This window comes from Macaca thibetana, chromosome 18, assembly GCF_024542745.1.
Source record: "Macaca thibetana thibetana isolate TM-01 chromosome 18, ASM2454274v1, whole genome shotgun sequence".
NCBI lineage: Eukaryota > Metazoa > Chordata > Mammalia > Primates > Cercopithecidae > Macaca > Macaca thibetana.
In genome coordinates, this window is record NC_065595.1 from 71,438,306 (window position 1) to 71,460,404 (window position 22,099).

The 22,099-nt window shown below is 41.5% G+C and overlaps 1 protein-coding gene across 4 annotated transcripts in view; it reads right to left on the reverse strand.

Moving 5' to 3' along the window:
* Positions 1 to 22,099, reverse strand: part of SPIRE1 (spire type actin nucleation factor 1) — a 191,503-nt gene that overhangs the window by 36,840 nt on the left and 132,564 nt on the right. For all 4 annotated transcript variants that reach the window (XM_050767556.1, XM_050767555.1, XM_050767558.1 and 1 more), the window contains exons 6-8: positions 16,966 to 17,130; positions 7,478 to 7,564; positions 5,606 to 5,735 (exon numbers count right to left, since the gene is read on the reverse strand). In XM_050767556.1, coding sequence (XP_050623513.1) covers positions 5,606 to 5,735; positions 7,478 to 7,564; positions 16,966 to 17,130 — 382 coding nt within the window. The remainder of the gene's footprint in view (positions 1 to 5,605; positions 5,736 to 7,477; positions 7,565 to 16,965; positions 17,131 to 22,099) is intronic.

Sequence of the window (22,099 nt, forward strand, 5' to 3'; positions counted from 1 at the left end):
TATTACATGAAAAATCCCAGAAATAATTCATAAGATTTATTTATTTATTTTGAAATGAAGTCTCGCTCTGTTGCCCAGGCTGGAGGGCAGTGGTGTGATCTCAGCTCACCGCAACCTCCGCCTCCCAGGTTCAAGCGATTCTTGCGCCTCAGCCTCCTGAGTAGCTGGGATTACAGGCGCCCACCACCATGCCTGGCTAATTTTTGTTTTTTTGGTAGAGACAGGGTTTTTCCATATTGGCCAGGCTGGTCTCGAACTCCTGATCTCAGCTGATCTACATGCCTCGGCCTCCCAAAATGTTGCAATTACAGGCGTAAGCCATCATGCCCGGCCAATTCATAAGTTTTAAATTGCATGTTTCCTGAATATTACTTTTTCTATTTTATTATTAGTAATTGTGAATCTCTTACTGAGCCTATTTTATAAAATAAACTTTTTCACAGGTATGCATGTAAAGGAAAAAACATATCATATATAGAGTTTGGTACTATCCATGGTTTCAAGCATCTACTCGGGGTCTTGGAATGTATCTCCCCCTCAGATAAAAGAAGACTACTGTAATTCTCTTTCTTTTTTTTGAGACAGAGTCTCACTCTATTGCCAGGCTGGAGTGCAGGGACTGCAGTGGTGCAGTCTCAGCTCACTACAGCCTTCAAGCGATTCTCCTGCCTCAGTCTCCTCAGTAGCTGGGATTACAGGTGCCTGCCACTAGGCCCAGCTAACTGTTGTTTTAGTGGATATGGGGTTTTTCATCATGTTGGCCAGGATGGTCTCGAACTCTGACCTCATGATCCACCCACCTTGGCCTCCCAAAGTGCTGGGATTACAGGCGTGAGCCACTGTGCCCAGCCCATCATTTCTTAAAAATGAAATTATTATGTATTTCCTGTTGAAGCACCCTACTTTTAAAATTTATTGCATATAATAACCACTAAATTGTATACTTTAAATGAGTGAATTTTATGGTATATAAATGCCATATAGCTCAATAAAGCTGTTAAAAAGGTTATTGCAGAGATGTGATGATTCAGGACAGTGAAGATTATCTATTTTCACTGCTGTAGTCCAAAGCTCTTAGCGGTACCTTTAGAAGAATGCATCAAAGAGAGAACATCTTTCCTGTGACCCAGGCTCCTCAGCCTTCCTAGGATTGTTCAGAAACCACCACATCAGACACTGAAGCACAGGACTTCAGATATCCATTGGCCATTCTTCCTTTCCTCTCCAACAAAGCATAGTCTTTGTTTTCCATTCCAAAAACGAAATCTACCAGGACTGCCCATATTCTCCAAAACTGCTGAAGCCAAAGCAATGCCTCACTGAATATCTTTATCCTAATGTGTAAGTTAGGATGTATGTTTTAAAAAGCATTTTACTGTGTTTTAGTTATCTCACAGGAGATTGGTTAGCGATTTTGTGTTGACAAAAATAATCTTCCTTGAACTTATCTCAGAAAAGTATTCTAAAAAGAAAAAAAAAACTTCCACTCACCATTCAAAAACCTGTACTTCTAAACTCCTATATTACCTACTCTAGATTTTCCTAATTATGTAAAGCAAATAAAATATTACATATTGCCACAGCACTCTTCCATCTTCTCTAGTATCTTCTTATTCTGCTCTTTTTTTCTCTAGCACATGAATATCTCTTTTGAAATAAAGTTGACTACTGTGTTAAGAAGGGGATGCAATTATTTCTTGGGAGATGACATTTATATATTTTCCAATCTCTATACCAAAAAGAGAATAAAAATTGAGGATCATGTCAATTAAGATGTTTAGAAGAAAGAAAATAATCAGAGACATGAAAAAAGACTGATGTATAAGAATAGTAATTTCAGACTTACTAGGAAAAAATGGAAAAAGCCAGCAAATCAGGAAAATAGGTAAATAAAACCCAAGTAGCCATCTGTTAGGACATCACAACCTTATAAATCATATTTGGAGTCATATTTAATGACATAGGAAGATGGTCATGCCAAATAAAACATTAGATGCAGAGAACAGAGTACTGTATATACAGTTTTCATCCTCATTTTGTAATGCACAAGTAAATTCACAGTGGATGCCTCTGGCTGTTGTAATTATGGGTAACATTCTCTTCTTTAAACATTCAGACATTTTTGCCATTGCTGCAGTGAGCTCCTACTTGCAATTACATGTAGGGGAAAAGTGATACAAATATTTAGGGAAACTTTTCTTCAAGTTAATTCTGCCGATATTATCATAACTGAATTCCCCAAAGCAAAACTGTATAGTAAGAACCAACGTAGCTCTGTAGGAAAAAATGACCAAAATCCCTTACTTTACAATTAGGGTTTAATATCAATTTGAACTCAGAATTCTAGAAGTAACACTCTTACAGAACAGTATCTTTCTATAACAGCTCAATTCTGGTTGTTGTGAAATACCAACTGTCAAGGTTAAAATAAAGACATACTTAACATAAAAATGATATTTAATTATTCTAAAGTAGGGATTCCATTAGCAACTAAATATAATTTTAAAAAGTGAAACTGAAGAATATGTATGTGACAAAGGCTTGCTATGAGAGATCAAATCACTAATCAAAAAGCTCCCCAGCAAAGGCCTAGGACCAGAAGGATTCGCTGGTGAATTCTACCAAATACTGAATGAAGAATTAATGCCAATCCCTCTCAAGCTCTTTCAAAACACTGAAGACGAGAGAACACTTTTTTTTTTTTTTTTTTTTTTGAGACGGAGTCTCGCTCTGTCGCCCAGGCTGGAGTGCAGTAGCCGGATCTCAGTCACTGCAAGCTCTGCCTCCTGGGTTTACGCCATTCTCCTGCCTCAGCCTCCTGAGTAGCTGGGACTACAGGCGCCCGCCACCTCGCCCAGCTAGTTTTTTTTTATTTTTTAGTAGAGACGGGGTTTCACCATGTTAGCCAGGATGGTCTCGATCTCTTGACCTCATGATCCGCCCGTCTCGGCCTCCCAAAGTGCTGGGATTACAGGCTTGGGCCACCGCGCCCAGCCGAGAGAACACTTCTAATTTTGTTTTACGGGCCAAAACCCCCAAAAGTACAGGCTAAAATCCTTAATGAATATAGATTCAAAATTCTGAAGAAAATACTAGCCAACTGAATCCATCAGCACAATAAAAGGATCATACATCATGACCAAGTGGGATTTATCCCTGGGATGCAAGGATAGCTTAAGACCTGAAAATCAATTAACACGATATACCACCATAATAGAATAAAGAATAAAAATCACATGATCATTTCGAATGCAGAGAAAGCATGTGACAAAATTCAACACCTTTTCGTAATAAAAACACTCAACAAATTAGGAACAGAAGGAAATTACCTTAACATAATAAAGGCCACATATGGAAAGCTGACAGCTAACATCACACTCCACAGGGGAAAACTGAAAGCTTTTCCTCTAAAATCAGGAACAAGGCAAAGATGACCACTTCTATATTCAGCATAGTACTGGTAGTTCTAGCCAGAGCAATTAGGCAAAAAAAGAAATAAAAGGCATCCAACTGGAAAGAAAGTAATAAAAGTATCCCTGTTTGCAGATGACATGATCTTATAGATAGTGTATTGAAAAAAAAATTTATGGAGTTTTCTATCTCTAACAAACTATCAAGGAGATTAGAAAAACAATCCCATTGACATCACCACCAAAAAGAATAAAATATTTAGGAGTAAATTTAATTAAGGAGGTAAAAGATTTATACACAAAAAGTACAAGACAGAAATAAATGGAAGAATAATGTTCATGAATTGAAAGACTTACTGTTAACATGTGAATACTGCCCAAAGCTATATACAGATCCAACAGAATCCCCATGAAAATCCTAATGGTATTTTTTACAGAAATAGAAGATAATCCTAAAATTCCTATGGAACCACAAAAGACAATGAATAGCCAACCAATCTTGAGAAAGAATAACAAAGCCGGAGACATCACACTTTCTGATCTTACAATATATTATAAAGTTACAATAAAAAAAACAGCATGGTACTGGCAAACAACAGTGGAACAGAACAAAGAGTCCAGGAATGAACCCACATATATACAGTCAACTGATTTTTTTTGTTTTTCTTTCTTTCCATGGAATCTTGCTATCACCTAGGCTAGAGTGGAGTGGTGCAATCACAGCTCACTACAGCCTTGATCTCCTGGGCTCAAGTGATCCACTCTGAAGCTTTGTCACCAGAAAGTACATTTAATTATTTCAACCCATGAGAGTACTCTGTACAGCCCAGTGCTGTACTATGGACACAACAACGAACAAGACAGACATGGGCCCTGTCATCACGAAGGTCACAAAACAGAAGGGCCAGGATTAAACAAGAAAAATCAATATGGAGTGGTGGAAGAGTTCAAGACTGGAAGCAAGAGGAGAGTCAGGGCTGCTGCGACAGATGACAACCTCGGCTAGGATAGTGGCTGTTGGGTTGAGAAGAGTGGAAGATTAAAAAGATCCAGAGAAAGTAAAATCAACAGGAGTTGGCCATCAGGTAAGAGTCAAAGATTATGTTAAGGTTTCCATATTGGGAAAACAAAATGAGATGGTTTGGGGAGAGACAGGATGAGTTCACTTGTGGACATGTTGGGTTTGTCTTGCTTGTAGGATATGAGGAGGCTCTATCTAGCAGACAGCTGGACGTATGAGTCTGAATTTTTAGAGACCTGCAATGTAGACTGTGAGCTGGAAGGGAGTCAGAAACAAAAACCATGGAAGAGGGTATGGTTGCTCAGGGAGAACAGAACCCAGGATAGAAACTTGAAAGTCCAAGAGTCTGAAAGAGGCAGAAGAAGAGATCAGAGGAGAAAACTAGCAGAGTGGGAGTCACAGAACCAGATCCTTTCCTGTTAAGGTATCACTATAGACTGTTTTCCTAAAGGCAGTTTCTCTGGATTCTTTGGGCATTTTTAGTCTTACAAACGGAAAGACAGTCGTATAAACAAAAATGTTTACAAACATCTTATAATACAGCCTTTCTATAAATCAAAATCAATATGTGCTTATAGTATATACTAAAAAATAAAAAATAATAACTCTAAAGGAAGTTTAGAAATAAGTTAAGTGGTATCAGGTAATAACATGCTTTCATGACATAATACCATATCTTTAAACCCATAATAAATAAACATAAGGTAAAACTATATATCTGTCATCTATATTTCTAAAATATAATACCTTGTCTTTGTATACGCAATACAATTTATAAAGTATTTTTACCATAATCCTATTTAATTCTTACATAAAAGTCATAATGTAGGTTAAGAGGAATTTTTATCCCCCTTCTGCCAATGAAGAAAATGATGCTCAGAGAGGTAAAGAAACTTTGCTAAAACCTCAGTCTAGAGACTGGCAGAGCTCTTTCAATTATGGCATGATGTTCTCATATAGTTCAATATTAGAGAGGGGGAAGGATTTCCCACCCTATCAATTTCAAGTAAGTGTGAGGGGGTATGTATGTGAGAGAGTGAGAGTGAGAACGAGTGAGTGAGATACAGACAAATGAACAAGGAATGAGAACTCTTTACGTTAATAGGACTGGGTGTATAAAGATCCTTTTCCCGGGGGATGACTCTAGATTGAGTACAGGAAGCAGCGGACTCACCTAATCTGCTACGTCTAATCTCCTCTGGTGAGACAGGCCGCAGCTTTCTTTCTGCTTTAATTTCTTCTAATATTCTTTCATGGAGGCTCCGTGGCCGTGGTGGAGTTGGTTTCAGTTTTCTGGCTGAGACCTTGAAAGTAAGAAAAATGGCTAAAGACTTGAGTAATTACATAATTTTTACTGAAGTCCAGTCATACAGTACAGTATTATAAACTACATTTCATTGACTGAAACACTGCTTGATAAAAGACTACTTTCAAGTCATTAAATATTAAGGTTCCTAAAGCAATAGGGAGCTTACTGGATATCAGAGTGATTTGGTTATACATGCTCAAATTTTATTTTATTTTTATTTATTTTTATTGTTTTGAGACAGAGTCTGGCTCTGTTGCCCAGGCTGGAGTGCTGTGGTACAATCTCAGCTCACCGCAAGCTCTGCCTCCCAGGTTCAGGCCATGCTCCTGCCTTAGCCTCTCGAGTAGCTGGGACTAAAGGCGCCGCCACCACACCCGGCTAATTTTTTGTATTTTTAGTAGAGACGGGGTTTCACCGTGTTAGCCAGGATGGTCTCAATCTCCTGACCCTGTGATTCGCCCGTCTCGGCCTCCCAAAGTGCTGGGATTACAGGCGTGAGCCACTGAGCCCGGCCGCTCAAATTCTATTTTATGCTTATAGAAGGGGTCTCACTCTATTGCCCAGGCTGGAGTGCAGTGGTGCAATCTCAGCTCACTGCAACCCCTGCTTCCTGGGTTCAAGTGATTCTCGTGCCTCAGCCTCCCAAGTAGCTGGCATTACAGGTGCGTGCCAACATGCCTAGCTAATTATTGTATTTTTAGTAGAGATGGGGTTTCACCATGTTGGTCAGACTGCTCTCGATCTCCTGATCTCAAGTGATCCACCCTCCTCAGTCTCCCAAAGTGCTGGGATTACAGGCATGAGCCACTGTGCCTGGCTACACCTTTGAATGTCTAAGCTCAAGGGGTCCTTCTGCCTCAGCCTCCCAAGTGGTTGGGATTCCAGGCACATGCCACTGAGCCTGGCTTGCTCAACTAATTTTAAGCAGTTATAATTATGTTCCCTATATGCTAGCGTGATAGGTAATCAATTGCAGTGCAGGCTATTACTACTGCTGTTTTTTGTGTGTTTTTTGTTTTTGAGACAGGGTCTTGCTCTGTTACCCAGGCTGGAGTGCAGTGGCACAATCACGGCTTACTGTGGTCTTGACCTCCTATGCTCAAGTGATCCTTCTACCTCAGCCTCCTGAGTAGCTGGGACAACAGGTATGTGCCACTGCACACAGCTAATTTTTTTTTCCTTTAATTTCTTTGTAGAGACAGGGTCTCTCTATGTTGCCCAGGCTGGTTTTGAATTCCTGGACCCAAGCAATCTTCCCATCCTGGTCTTCTGAAGTGCTGGGATTACAGGTGTGAGCCACCTCCCAAAGTGCTGTGAACATCCCACTTTACTGTTTTTAAAACTAACATTTTTTAGTAACCCACCATAACCTTCTTAGATTGTTATTATCTTCATTTTATAACTGAGAAAATAAAGGCCCTGGGAGGCTGATGAGCTCCCTCAGAGATGTGTGGCTGCTAAATTGTGGAGCCAGTGTTCAAGTCCAGGTTCATATGGTCCAAGGTCTTTCTACTCTACCATGACCTACCATCCTACCATGACCACTCTGCCTGGGTGACACAGTGAGACTGTCTCAAAAACCAAAAGAATATAATTTACAGCTGGGCTTCATCTTTAGAATAAAACGCTCAGAGGAAAAACCACCTAGGAAAGCTGAGTTCTAGAGATGACTCAACCCTAGAGTAGAATAATTCATTATGGTATCTCCAATCTAGAGAACTATGTCGAATTACATACTGGATTTAAAGGAGGTCTGGATCTGATGAAGTCGAGGATGATTTCATGAGCACTCTTTTTTAACCGAGGGGGAATATCACCATTCACCTAAAAGGAGACAAAAAGTAGAAGATTCATGTGACTATCTAAGACTCTCATGAATTTCTGGGTATAGCTGTTATCTCAAGTATGCCACAAAATTAGTGAAGTGTAATTATCAAGGATACATTTCAAATCAATAAAGTGGGGAGTAAATGGCTGAGTGATTCAGAGGAAAAACTGTGAAATTTAAGAAAATCCAAGTTTACCTTAATTCTATCACTTTGGGAAATTTCAACAAAAAGTTTCTAAAATTATGAATGTAAATGGAATAAATAATACTTGAACTTATTAAGTATTTTATGATTAAAAAAACTTTTACCTCTTGTTTTCCTCCTTGTAAAAAATGTAGGTAGGCCGGGCACAGTGGCTCATGCCTGTAATCCCAGCACTTTGGGAGGCCAAGGCAGGTGGATCGCCTGAGGTTGGGAGTTTGAGACCAGCCTGGCCAACATGGTGAAACCCTGTCTCTACCAAAAATACAAAAATTAGCTGGGCGTGGTAGCAGGCACCTGTAATTCCAGCTACTTGGGAAGCTGAGGCAGGAGAATAGCTTGAACCCAGGAGGAAGAGGTTGCTGTGAGCCGAGATTGCGCTATTGCGCCCTAGCCTAGGCAACAGAGCGAGACTCCGTCTCAAAAAAACAAAAACAAAACAAAACAAAAACAACAAACAACAACAACAAAAAACCCCACAAAAACCTAGGTAATAGAAAAAAACCAGGGATAAGATTCACACTTTGTAAACGAAACTCAAGCGCACAGCAGAGGACATCTGCCTGCATCCACACAACTTCTAAGTAGAAGAGCTATTGTGGAGGACCAGTCTGACTCTGACTGTACTCGAATGTCCTCTCTTTTTTTTTTTTGAGACGGAGTCTCTCTCTGTCGCCCAGGCTGGAGTGCAGTGGCGCGATCTCGGCTCACTGCAAGCTCCGCCTCCTGGGTTCACGCCATTCTCCTGCCTCAGCCTCCCGAGTAGCTGGGACTACAGGCGCCCACAACCGCGCCCGGCTAATTTTTTGTATTTTTAGTAGAGACGGGGTTTCACCGTGGTCTCGATCTCCTGACCTTGTGATCCACCCGCCTCGGCCTCCCAAAGTGCTGGGATTACAGGCGTGAGCCACCGCGCCCGGCCCTGTCCTCTCTTTTTAAAGCAATGTGTTAAAAACAATTTTTTTTAGAATTTTTTTTTTAAACCCAGAAAACCACAAGAAGTAACAACTTAAATTCCCATTCTGTCCACTTAGAAGGCACAGTCATGACCAGTTTGTCCTATTTGTTTCCTGGTCTTGTTTGAACAAAATAGAACCTCAATGGTCACTCCCATGCCCAGTGCCTTCCCCAGACGTGACCACCATATTGAGTTCAGAGTGTGTGGCAAGCCTGCTGGGGCCTACTCAACATCCACTCTCCTCTTCCTCCCTGTGCTGGTCCTCCCTCTCCCCCAGCCCTGAATGAGGGCAAGACGGCCCAGAGCAAGCTTCAGGAATAACTGCTGCTGCTTGAGCCAAGCCAGGCATATGACTGCTAGTTTAACGAGGGTGACTGAGAAGTAGAACCAGTGGCCTAACATGGCACCACCCACTACTTGTGGATTTCATATTATGTAGATTTAAAAAAACCCCTTATTTTATAAAACAATTTAATCAGGCTTTTATATTACTCACTAGTCTACTCCTGAATAACATGTATCTTTCTGGCTAATTTTCACATGCTTTCTTTGTATCCTAAGAGCAGGAATGAGAATGGATTAACCGAGGCCAAGGCTATATGTTCCATTCCCAAAACAAGCATATTAACTGTAGTCTCCTCGGTAGTCAGAAGCTGTATCCTGGGTCCCAGTTACAGATGTGGGACAATGCTCCTGAGGGAGGCAGCAGGCCATTATGGACCTAAGTCAGTACGGGTGGAGGAAGCTCCCTTATCCAAATGCTTGGGACCAGAGTGTTTCAGATTTTTGAATATTTACATTATACTTATCAAAAAATCTGAAATGTTCCAATGAGAATGTCTTTTGAGTATCATACTGGCCCCCAGAAAGTTTGCTGGAGCACTTCAGATATTCAGGTTTGTGATGCTAAACCTGTATAAGAAGTGGTTGTGTGAAAACCATTCTGCTGCTGGCTCAGTAAAATTATTTTCCTATAAGAAAACAAGCTCTCTGAAGTGAAATGAGAAATGATTCCTGGATGAACACAAATAGTAGATGCTTAAGTAAATAAGATCAGTTATAGAAACTTGGTATTATTTTTGAGCAACAATGCCTGAAACAAATAAAAAGCTTTTTTGTATTTTACTCAGTAGAGACAGGGTTTCACAAAGTCGGCCAGGCTGGTCCTGACCTCAGGTGATCTGCTTACCTCAGCCTCCCAAAGTGCTGGGATTTCAGGCGCGCGTCAGGGCGCCCGGCCCAACAAAAAAATTCTAATACATAAAATGATCTCCTTTGAAAAATTTAAAATGTCTACCCTGTACTCAATCTTGTTTCTGAAATAATTTTCTTTTTTTGCGACACGGTCTTGTTCTATCACTCGGGTTGGAGTGCAGTGGCGTGATCACAGCTGTCTTGACCTCCCAGGTTCAAGTGATCCCTCCACCTCAGCCTCCTGAGTAGCTGGGACTACAGGTGTGAACCACCATCCCCAGCTAGTTTTTAATTATTTGTAGAGATGGGAGTCTATGTTGCCTAGGCTGGCCTTGAATGTTTAGGCTCAAGCGATCCCAGCACTTGGCCTCCCAGTGTTGGGATTATTGGTGTGAGCGACCGCACCCTGCCTATTTATGTATTTATTTATTTATTTATATGGAGATGGGGTCTCACTAAGTTGCCCGGGCTACTCTCAAACTCCTGGGCTCAAGCAATCTTCCTACCTTGGCCTCCCACAAAGTGTTGGATTGCAGGCATGAGTCATTGTGTCTGGCCTTTTATTTTTATCTTAAATGAAACAGAACCATTAATGATGGCATAAGACCACAGCTAATAATCTACAAAACCAGCTTACAGTTTAGTGATTGATATTGGTCCCTTAATGAAATTTCAAGAAGTGTGAGGTTAGGGCCAAACATTCTTCTTTGTATGTTGATACCTAGTTGTCCCAATATCAATTGGTGAAAAGACCTATTCTTTCTCTATTTAACGGTCTCAGCACCCTTGTTGTAAATGGATTGAACATAGGTGTATGAGTTTGTTTTTGTACTCTGAATTCTGTTTTTATATCCTACACTGTTTTGACTACTACAGCTTTGTTGTAAGTTATAAAATGGGGATGTGCAAGCCCACCAACTTTTTCTTTTTCAAGATTGTTTTGATTATTTGGAATTCCTTGAGATTCTGTAAGAATTTTAGAATCAATTTTTCCATTTCTGCCAAAAAAAAATTGTCATTGGAATTCTGACAGAGAATGTTTGACCCTTACCTCACACCATATATATAAATTAACTAAAAAAACTGATCAAAGACCTAAATATAAGAGCTAAAACTATTTATAAGTGTCTCAGGTTAGAACATAAGGGAAAATCTTCATGAACTGAATTTGGTAATGAATTCTTAGATATGACACCAAAATCACAAGCAACAGAAGGAAAAATAGATAAACTGTATTTTAGCAAAATTAAAACCTTTTGTGCATCAAAGGATACTATCAAGAGAGTGAAAAGACAGTCTACAGAATGGGTGTTTGTCTATACTTGCAAATTATGTATCTGTCAGGGGTCCACTATCCAGAATATATAAAGAACTCTTACAACTTAACAGCAAAAATACAAACAATCCAATTAAAAAATGAGTACAACACAGCCTTATAAAAAGAATGAAATCATGTCCCTTGCAGCAACATGGATGGAGCTGAAGGCCATTATCCTAAGTGAGCTAATTTAGAAACAGAAAACCAAATACTGCATGTTCTCACTTATAAGTGGAAGCTAATAACGGGTACATAGGGACGCAAAGATGGAAATAGTAGACACTGGAGAACTCCAAAAGTGGGGAGGTTGGGAGGGGCGTCAGGGTTGAAAAGTTACCTATCATGTACAATGTTCACTACTTAGGTGATGGGTACGCTAGAAACCCAATCTCCACCAGCATGCAATATACCTATGTAACAAACAGGCACATGCACACCCAAATCTAAATTAAAATTTTAAAAAATGAATTCAAAATCTAAACAGACATTTCTCCAAAGATATACAAATGGTCCACAAGCACATGAAAACATGTATGACATTGTAAGTCATCAGGGAAATGCAAATCAAAACCACAATGAGATATCGTATCACACTGTTAGGGGAGTCATAATTAAAAACAAAATGAACAATAACAAGTGTTGGCAAGGATGGGAGAAAGTGGGCCCCTCATACATTGCTAGTGGGAATATTAATTGGTGCAATTGCTGTGGAACACAGTTTGGTAGTTTCTCAATAAGCCAAACATAGAATTACTGTATGATCCAGTCACTCCATTCCCAGGTACATACTCCAGATAACTGTAAACAGGTATTCAAACAAAAATGTGTACACTACTATACACTGCAGCACTACTCATGCTAGTGAAAATGAAAGAATCCAATTGGAAAGAACCCAAATGTCCATTTGGGTCATGAATAAACAAAATATGATACACCTGTACAGCCATAAGAAGGAGTAAAGTACCTCGCTGGGCATGGTGGCTCACGCCTGTAATCCCAGCACTTTGGGAGGCCAAGAAGGGCAGATCACCTGAGGTCGGGAGTTCAAGACCAGCCTGACCAACATGGAGAAACCCCATCTCTACTAAAAATACAAAATTAGCTGGGTGTGGTGGTGCATGCCTGTAATCCCAGCTACTTGGGAGGTGGAGGCAGGAGAATGGCTTGAACCCGGGAGGCGGAGGTTGCAGTGAGCTGAGATTGCACCATTGCACTCCAGCCTGGGCAACAAGAGTGAAACTACATCTCAAAAAAAAAAAAAAAAAAAAAAAAAAAAAGAAGGAGGAAAGTACCTCAGCATGCTGTAATATGAATGACCCAGCGTGATGGCAGGCACCCATAATCCCAGCTACTCAGGAGGCTGAGGCAGCAGAATGACTTGAACCCGGGAGGCGGAGGTTGCAGTGAGCAGAGATCACGCCATTGCACTCCAGCCTGGGCGACAGAGCGAGACTCCGTCTCAAAAAAAAGAAAATGCCCTGTGTGTTCCTCCAGATGCTATCTTTCATCTTCTTTTAAACACTGCTTAAAAGAAACTCGCCGGGCGCGGTGGCTCAAGCCTATAATCCCAGCACTTTGGGAGGCCGAGACGGGCGGATCACGAGGTCAGGAGATCGAGCCCATCCTGGCTAACACGGTGAAACCCTGTCTCTACTAAAAAATACAAAAAACTAGCCGGGCGAGGTGGCGGTGCCTGTAGTCCCAGCTACTCGGGAGGCTGAGGCAGGAGAATGGCGTAAACCTGGGAGGCGGGGCTTGCAATGAGCCTAGATGGCACCACCGCACTCCAGCCTGGGTGACAGAGCGAGACTCCGTCTCAAAAAAAAAAAAAAAAAAAAGAAAAGAAAAAAAAAACGAAACTCATACTGTTTGCTCACTGTCACCATTGCTTCACCTACTACCATAAAACGTGGTGTCTCTTACTTTAATGAACGGATCAAACAATTTCTGGCCGGGCGCGGTGGCTCAAGCCTGTAATCCCAGCACTTTGGGAGGCCGAGACGGGCGGATCACGAGGTCAGGAGATCGAGACCATCCTGGCTGACACAGTGAAACCCCGTCTCTACTAAAAAATACAAAAAAACTAGCCGGGCGAGGTGGCGGGCGCCTGTAGTCCCAGCTACTTGGGAGGCTGAGGCAGGAGAATGGCGTGAACCTGGGAGGCGGAGCTTGCAGTGAGCCAAGATCACGCCACTGCACTCCAGCCTGGGCGGCAGAGCGAGACTCTGTCTCAAAAAAAAAAAAAAAAAAAAAAAAAAAAAAAAACAATTTCTATGTTGCTAAATCTGTTAACCATTTCACAGTGCTCATCCGACCTCTCTGAAACACCACCTGCTCTTTGCAGCTGCACCTCCACCTCCCCTGTCTTTCCAGCCTTCTCTCTGGCTATGGCTTGTCCGTCGTTATTCCGCCAGATTCCCCTACTTCAGGTCCAAGGCCGCACAGGTTCTGTCCTGTCATCTTTTCTTCTCACCTTTCCAGTTTCCTGCATTCTGTTGTGTCGTCTAATGATGGCAAGTTGTTTTTGCTGTTCTCATGTTTCTTGGTCTTTGTGTATGTTGGGGTTTTTTCCCCCTACTTAGTTGCTTCCCTACAGGTTATCAGTGGCTCCCAAAATACTGGAAGCTTTGAGAGAACAGAGACTGTAATACGTCCTTCCAGAGTCAGAATAAGGTCTAGCACATAAAAAGTCCTTAACAAATATTTTAAAAATTAAAATAAAATTAACAAATACAAACAGGTAGCATAGATTTTTAAATGTTTAAAAGCATGAAATAAATGTAGATGTTAAAAATGAAAGAATATTTTCTTTCAGTCAAATTGGTCAGCCACAAAGGACACCCATTTGTATAAGGATGTGAAGCAATGGGCAAAACTTTCTGTTATAAATAATAATCATCACAGTATTTCTGAGGGCAGCTGGGGAATATGTACAGAGCACAGAGTACTGGGGTCAGAGAGAATGAGGCTGAGCCTCAGCTATGCCTTGTAACCAGCTGTCTGAACTTGGAAAGTTACTACCGAGCATCTTTAAATTTCAGTTTCCTCATCTGTAAAGTAAATCAGATTTGATATTTAGTTGAAATGTTTAGCTTATTAAAATTAACGAGCAGCTAAAATAGCCACTTAACTATCAAACCAAGTGACATGGCTGGGCATGGTGGCTCACGCCTATAATCCCAGCACTTCGGGAGGCCGAGGTCGGCACATCACCTAAGGTCAGGAGTTTGAGACCAGCCTGGGCAACATGGTGAAGTCCCATCTCTACTAAAAATACAAAAATTAGCCAGGCATGGTTGTACGCGCCTGTAATCCCAGCTACTTGGGAGGCTGAGGCACGAGAATCACTTGAACCTGGGAGGCGGAGGTTGCAGTGAGCCAAGGTCACGCCACCGCACTTCAGCATGGGCAAAAAGAGTGAGACTGTCTCAAAAATAAAAAACAAAAAACAAAGTGATGTTTCATAAGAACCTTCTGACATAAAATAACTTTGATTAAATTTCCTCAAAAATGTGGACAGAATTCATTAATCCATCCCGTAACTATTTATTGAGCAAGGTATTCAGTATTTGGTTGCATGTCAGGCCCATGTTCTTGTCAAAGGGGATAAACAGTGAGAATAACTAAGTTCTTGTCTTTGTGAGGGAGACAGACAATAAATCTGGAAATATATGGCAATGTCAGCTAGTGAAACACGAGAGTAAAGAGATGGAGAAGACTTTTCTAATGAGGGAAAACTTGAGCACAGGCCTGAAAAGTAAAGAGGCAAATTATGCGGCTATGGGAGAGGAGATTTCCTGAGAGAAGGAATATCCAAGGCAAAGGCTCTGTTACAGGAGCACACTAGGCACTGCTGAGACACTGGCAGAGATCAGGGCGGCGAACAAGAAGAACCCTGCAGGGAAGCACAGCAGAAGATGAGGCCTGAGAGGTAACCTGGACCCAGCCGTGTGGGCTGTGCCGGCCCCTGGAAGCACAGTAGAAGATGAGGCCTGAGAGGTAACCTGGACCCAGCCGTGTGGGCTGTGCCGGCCCCGGAAAGCACAGCAGAAGATGAGGCCTGAGAGGTAACCTGGACCCAGCCGTGTGGGCTGTGCCGGCCCCGGGAAGCACAGCAGAAGATGAGGCCTGAGAGGTAACCTGGACCCAGCCGTGTGGGCTGTGCCGGCCCCGGGAAGCACAGCAGAAGATGAGGCCTGAGAGGTAACCTGGACCCAGCCGTGTGGGCTGTGCCGGCCCCAGGAAGCACAGCAGAAGATGAGGCCTGAGAGGTAACCTGGACCCAGCTGTGTGGGCTGTGCTGGCCCCGGTAAGGACATGGAGTTTCTTCCAAGTGTGATGAAAAGCCAGTGGAAGGTTCTGAGCAGAGCATTGACATGACCACATTTTTTACTTAAGAAGCCTACTTGGTTGTTTTTGGGAAAAACAGATTGAAAGGGGCAAGCGTGAAAGCAGGAAGGCCACTTAGAGGTTACTGTCATAGTCTGATGAGAGATGATGGTGGCGTGGAATAGAAGATATTTTGGCCACGTGCCATGGCTCATGCCTATAATCCCAGCACTTTGGGAGGCGGAGGCAGGTGGATCACTTGAGCTCAGTCAGGAATTTGAGACCAGCTTGGGCAACATGGCGAAACTCTGTCTCTACAAAAAATACAAAAAACACTTGCTGGGCGTGGTGGCGCACACCTGTGGTCCCAGCTACTCAGGAGGCTGAGGTGGGAGGATCACTGGAACCTGGGAAGTTGAGGCTACAATGAAGCTGTGATCGTGCCACTGCACTTTAGCCTGGGTGACAGAGCAAGACCCTGTCTCAAAAAAAAAAAATCTCTCAAGTGGAGATGGAGGGAAGTGGTCAGAATCAGGGTATGTTTTAAAGGGAGAGCTGTCAGAATTTGCCAATGAACTAGATGTTCCACATCTAGGAACTTAAGGATTTCATGGTGGACATTTAAAAAGATTTACATACAAGGATACCCAAGATATGTTGCTTATAAAGGGATACAAGGTCATTTGTTTAATAAACTCCAGAATAGCCATAAGCTAGAAAACAGACAGCCATTTAGAAATAATGTTGAATATATAATGACATGAAAAAAATAATCACGATATGTTAAGCAAAACAACCAGTAATAAAACAAAACATTCTATATTAACTCAGTATGCCCAAATAAAGTGCATAGAAACAAGGCTAAAGGTTATTGATCAACATGTTAACAAAATTTCTGTCTGGGTTATGGAATTATATGTTTGTAACTTTCCTTCTTTAAGCTTAATGTGCTTTCCAAATTTTCTACAACGATCAAGTATTACTTGTATAAAAATAAATAATTTTTAAAATTTAATATTAAAATTATTTTCAACAAATGCAATTACGGATGAATAACTATTTGAGTCCATTAATAGTTTTTTGTTTTTCTTTTTTGAGAGAGGATCTCACTCTGTCACCCAGGCTGGAGTGCAGTGGCTCAATCTTGGGTCACTGCAACCTCCACCTCCTGGGTTCCAGCAATTCTCCTGCCTCAGCCTCCCTAGTAGATGGAACTACAGGCGTGCACCACCACGCCCAACTAATTTTTGTATTTTTTGGTAGAGACGGGGATTCACCATGTTGGTCAGGCTGGTCTTGACTCCTGACCTCAGGTGATCCACCCACCTCAACCTCCCAAAATGCTGGGATTACAGGAGTGAGGCACCACGCCCCGCCTGACAGTTTGGTTACTTACCATCACTTTTCGCAAGGTGTATCTTTTGCAGCGAATGTCATCCATTAGCATCTCATAAGGGGTGAGCTGATATTCAATGGGCAAAGGGTTGTACTGCCGCTCTTGGACCTTCTTGAGTTTTACCCCATTCCTCAAATCCCTCATCACCTGTACCCAGAATCGTGCCTGAAAGAACCAAGGATAGAGAGACATCAATGAATAAAAGTACTAGTTTCTTCTAAACAGTTAGTCATACAGAATAAATGAAGAGCCTGGATTACAAAACAACGAGTAAACCAACCAAAAACTATTTTAAAAATTAGATTTTGGTTACTAAAAGATGGGTGGAAAGAAAGTAGAGAATCCACAGGCTCCCCCTGCCGAGGCACATGGCTTTAAACCTAAGCTCCACCACCGTGGTAGGCTTCATTAAGGGCTCAGGTTCTTCATGCTTTCCTGCGTCTATGCCGTTATGTGACTCTGCTCACTAAAGGAGACTACATTTCCCACACCCTGACTTTGGGTTTGGCTATATGATTTGCTTGGCCACTGGAAGAGTGGTGGGTGTGATAAGACCAAGGGATTCAAAAGGGTATGTACAATGGGCTTGTCCCTTGTGTTTCTATTGTGGCCATGAGAATGTCAAGCCTGGGTTAGCCTGTGGTCCCAGGATAAAGATGAGATACCTGTAAAGTGGAGCTACCATAGAGGATCTGGAGACCCATGAGCTAGTAAGTGCTTTTGCTTTATGCAGCTGTGATTTTGTAGTGGTTAGTTACACAGTATTACTGTGACCACAGCTGACTGACAGACAGCCACTTGCCAGCTATTTGACATGGAGCAAGTTGCTGCACCTTTCTGAGCCGTAGTTTCCTTATCAATAAAAGAAGTGGTACTTTTATTACTTGTTGAGAATATCAGAATCAGTGGATGGTGCTCTGTACATAGAAAATACTAAAAAAGGCTGGGTGCAATGGGTCACACCTGTAATCCCAGCACTTAGGGAGGCCAAGGCAGGTGGATCACCTGAGGTCGGGAGTTCGAGACCGGCCTGACCTATATGGTGAAACTCCGTCTCTACTAAAAGTACAAAAATTAGCTGGGTGTGGTGGTGTGTGCCTATAATCGCAGCCACTCAGGAGGCTGAGGCAGGAGAATTGCCTGAACCCAGGAAGTAGAGGTTGCAGTGAGCCCAGATCGCGCCACTGCACTCCAGCCTGGGCAACAGAGTGAGACTCTGTCTCAAATAAATAAAATAAAAAACATAAAATAATACAAAATCTATTTATATTTATCTTATTATACTTTAAGTCTTTTGTTCTCCTGCCTATAATGTGCCAAAGTCTCTACTTGAGTGAAGTCCATCACAATATTTAGCTAAAAACCTGTAACTTGTTAAAATTAACAAGTGACATGGCTGAGCGCAGTGGCTCATACCTATAATCCCAGCACTTTGGGAGGCTGAGGCGGGCTGATCACGAGGTCAGGAGATTAAGACCATCCTGGCTAACACGGTGAAACCCTGTCTCTACTAAAAATACAAAAAATTAGCCAGGCGTAGTGGCATGTGCCTGTAGTCCCAGCTACTCAGAAGGCTGAGGCAGAAGAATCGCTTGAACCTGGCAGGCGGAGGTTGTAGTGAGCCGAGATAGCGCCACTGCACTCCAGCCTGACAACAGAGTGAGAGTCCATCTCAAAAAAAAAAAAAAAAAAAAAAAAAAAAAAAATGACATAATAGTTACTTAAATCTATTTACTGTAAAATCAAGTGAAATATTTCATAAGAATCTTCTATGTAAAATAACTGATTAAATTTCTCAAAACATCCTCAATAACGATTCATAATTAAAAAAAAAAAAGTTGGGTTTAGACAATGAGAAGCTACCAAAAAATATAAAAAGCATACCATTTCCCATCCTCTTGTTCCAAAAAGGATTTGAGGTACTTATGGTGTACCATTAGACACCTCCTAAAATATTCATATTTACAAAGATTCTTAGATTCTGCCATTAAAGATGTTCTAAAATAATATCCCTAAAATATCCGTATTTCTCTCTTGGGAATGCTTTCGTCCCAACTTCCACACTTCTCTTATTCATTCCTTTAAGATGCAGTCCAAATATCGTCTCATCTTTTAAAAGTCTCCCTTCAGGCTTTAAATTAGGGGACAGGGGACAGTTACCCACATTAGAAGCTTTAGCTATAATTTATAAAAGGATTCAAACACACTTTGTTCTTTTTGTTTTTTGTTTTGAGATGGAGTCTTGCTCTTGTCGCCCCATGTTGGAGTGCAATGGTGTGATCTTGGCTCACTGTAATTTATGCCTCCCGGGTTCAAGGGATTCTCTTGCCTCAGTCTCCTGAGTAGCTGGGATTACAGGTGCCCGCCACTACACCAAGCTAATTTTTTGTATTTTCAGTAGACACAGGTTTCGTCATGTTGGCCAGGCTGGTGTTGAACTCCTGACCTCAAGTGATTCACCCACCTTGGCCTCCCAAAGTGCTGAGATTACAGGCATGAGGCACTATGCCTGGCCCATACTTTGTTATATAGTCGGTTTTGTGTGTATAATTGTTTAGTTAAAAAATCTTACGTACTACTTTTCAGAAATTAAAGTCGCAGTTATTATATAAAATAACAGACAACTGTCATCATATGCATTCCTGGAGATTATCATTTATCCCTTATACCATTAGGAAGATTCTGAAACTAGAATCTGCTACTAAAGACATTCTAATTCTCTCTCAACTCTGCTCTTTTCATTCTAATCTTTCTAGGTAATTCACTTAGTGGTCTTATGAGGAGGAAGTTGGTGATCTACGCAAATATAACTCCCTCTGGAGTTAGTGCTTCTCTTGTCAGGCATGACACTGTTTTCAAATGAAGGTGGCTTACAGTAAGAAATTAAATTTTTACTTTAAGTTTATACTAGCTGTTTGCTAACTTTTGAACACTGGAAGTTATTTATCTGGTTTCAACGACTGGAAAACCAATTTAAAATTTATTGGCCAAGATGATATACACCTAGAACGACACTATCCAAGTATTCTACATAAAGGAAAATCAATAATCAATTTATTCTAAAATGACAAATAATACCAGCTTTTAAGACAACGTAGGCAAGTATTTTTTTGTCTTGAAAGTTCCAAATATATTGAAGATATCTATCAATAAATTAAGAATATTGCAAACAAGAAACAACCCAAATGACCAGCAACAGATGAATAGATAAACTGCGATATATCCACACAATGGGATACTTCTCAATACTCTACGGATACAGACAACACGGATGAAATCTCAAAACAATTATGAAGAGTGAAAGAAGCCAAACCAAAAACAGTACATACCAGCTGGGCACGGAGGCTCAAACCTGTAATCCCAGCACTTTGGGAGGCCAAGGTGGGCGGATCACGAGGTCAGGAGTATGACACTAGCCTGACCAACATGGTGAAACCCCGTCTCTACTAAAAATACAAAAATTAGCTGGACGTGGTGGCATGCACCTGTAATCCCAGCTACTCAGGAGGCTGAGGCAGGAGAATTGTTTGAACCCAAATGGTGGAGGTTGCAATGAGCCGAGATCACGCCACTGCACTCCAGCCTGGGCGACAGAGAGAGACTCCATCTAAAAAAATAAAAATAAACCCCCAAAACAGTACATACCATATGATTACATTTATATAAAATTCTAGAAAGTGCAAACTAATCTATAGTCACAGAAAGCACATGACTAGTTGCCTGGAAACTGGGGAGGAGGGAGGCAGGAGGTAGGATTATAAAAAGGTATGAGGAAACGTTGGGTGTGATAAATAGGCTCATTATTTTGATTGCAGTGATGGTTTCATGGGTGAATATATATATATGTACAAAACATATGTCAAAATTTATTAAGTTATACATTTTACATATGTGCAGCTTACTGTATATCTACTGTATCTCAATAAAACAGTTAGAAAATAATGTGACAAACAAAACCTATTAGGTCAAAAGCAACCCATTCATATAATAATGGCATGATTTATCTAGCACTCTTAACCTAAAAAGTCAGAATCCTGAAATGTGCCTTCCTCCTGATACCTGGACTTCAACAAACTTTTTTTTTTTGAGACAGAGTCTCCCTGTGTCGCCCAGGCTGGAGTGCAGTGGTACGATCTCAGCTCACCTCAACCTCCGCCTCCAAGTTCAAGCTATTCTCCTGTTTCAGCCTCACAAGTAGGTGGGATTACAGGTGCGCACCACCACGCCCGGCTAATTTTTGTATTTTTTAGTAGACATGGCTGGCCATGTTGGCTAGGCTTGTCTCGAACTCCTGACCTCAAGTGATCCGCCCACCTCAGCCTCCCAAAGTGCTGAGATTACAGGCGTGAGCCACCATGCCTGGCCTTGGACTTCCACAATCAAACACACTCTGCAACATTCACTGTTCTGTCCCCAAGGCTGTCATGCCTACCAACTCTAAGTTTTATATGAGAGCAGAGATTTTTGGAGTCACTAGGATTTAGTACTATGCCTAAAAAACTGTAGATACTCAAAGTGTGTCACGTGAATAAACCACATTATCTGTTTTACAAATCTGTCTTCTGTTTAGGACTGAGTGTTATTGGGAGAGAGACTCCATATTGTTTATTCTGCATTCCCAGGGTCCTCATCCAGATAACTGTTCATTGGATAAATAAATGTACAACGCCGTTAGTTTCACACTTAATCCTGAAAACATAGCTTAAACTTTATACACAAGAATATGTTAAGGCAGGGGTTTGCAACCCCCAGTCCACTGACTGGTACTGGTCTGTGGCCTGTCAGGAACTGAGCTGCACAGCCAGTGGTGGATGAGCAAGCATTATGCCTGAGCTGTCTCCTGTAAGATCAGTAGTGGCATTAGATTCTCAAAGGAGCACAAACCCTACTGTGAACTGCACACGTGAGGGATCTAGGTTGCATGCTCCTTTGAGAATCTAATGCCTGATGATCTGAGGTGGAACAGTTTCATCCTGAAACCACCCCTCAACCCCCAATCCTTGAAATTGTCTTCCACAAAACCAGTTTCTGGTACCAAAAAGGTTGGGGACCGCTGTGTTAAGGTATTAACATAAATAGAAATATTAATATTTTAAAACACTAAAATTCTCAGAGGCATTGGGGGTGGTTTTAA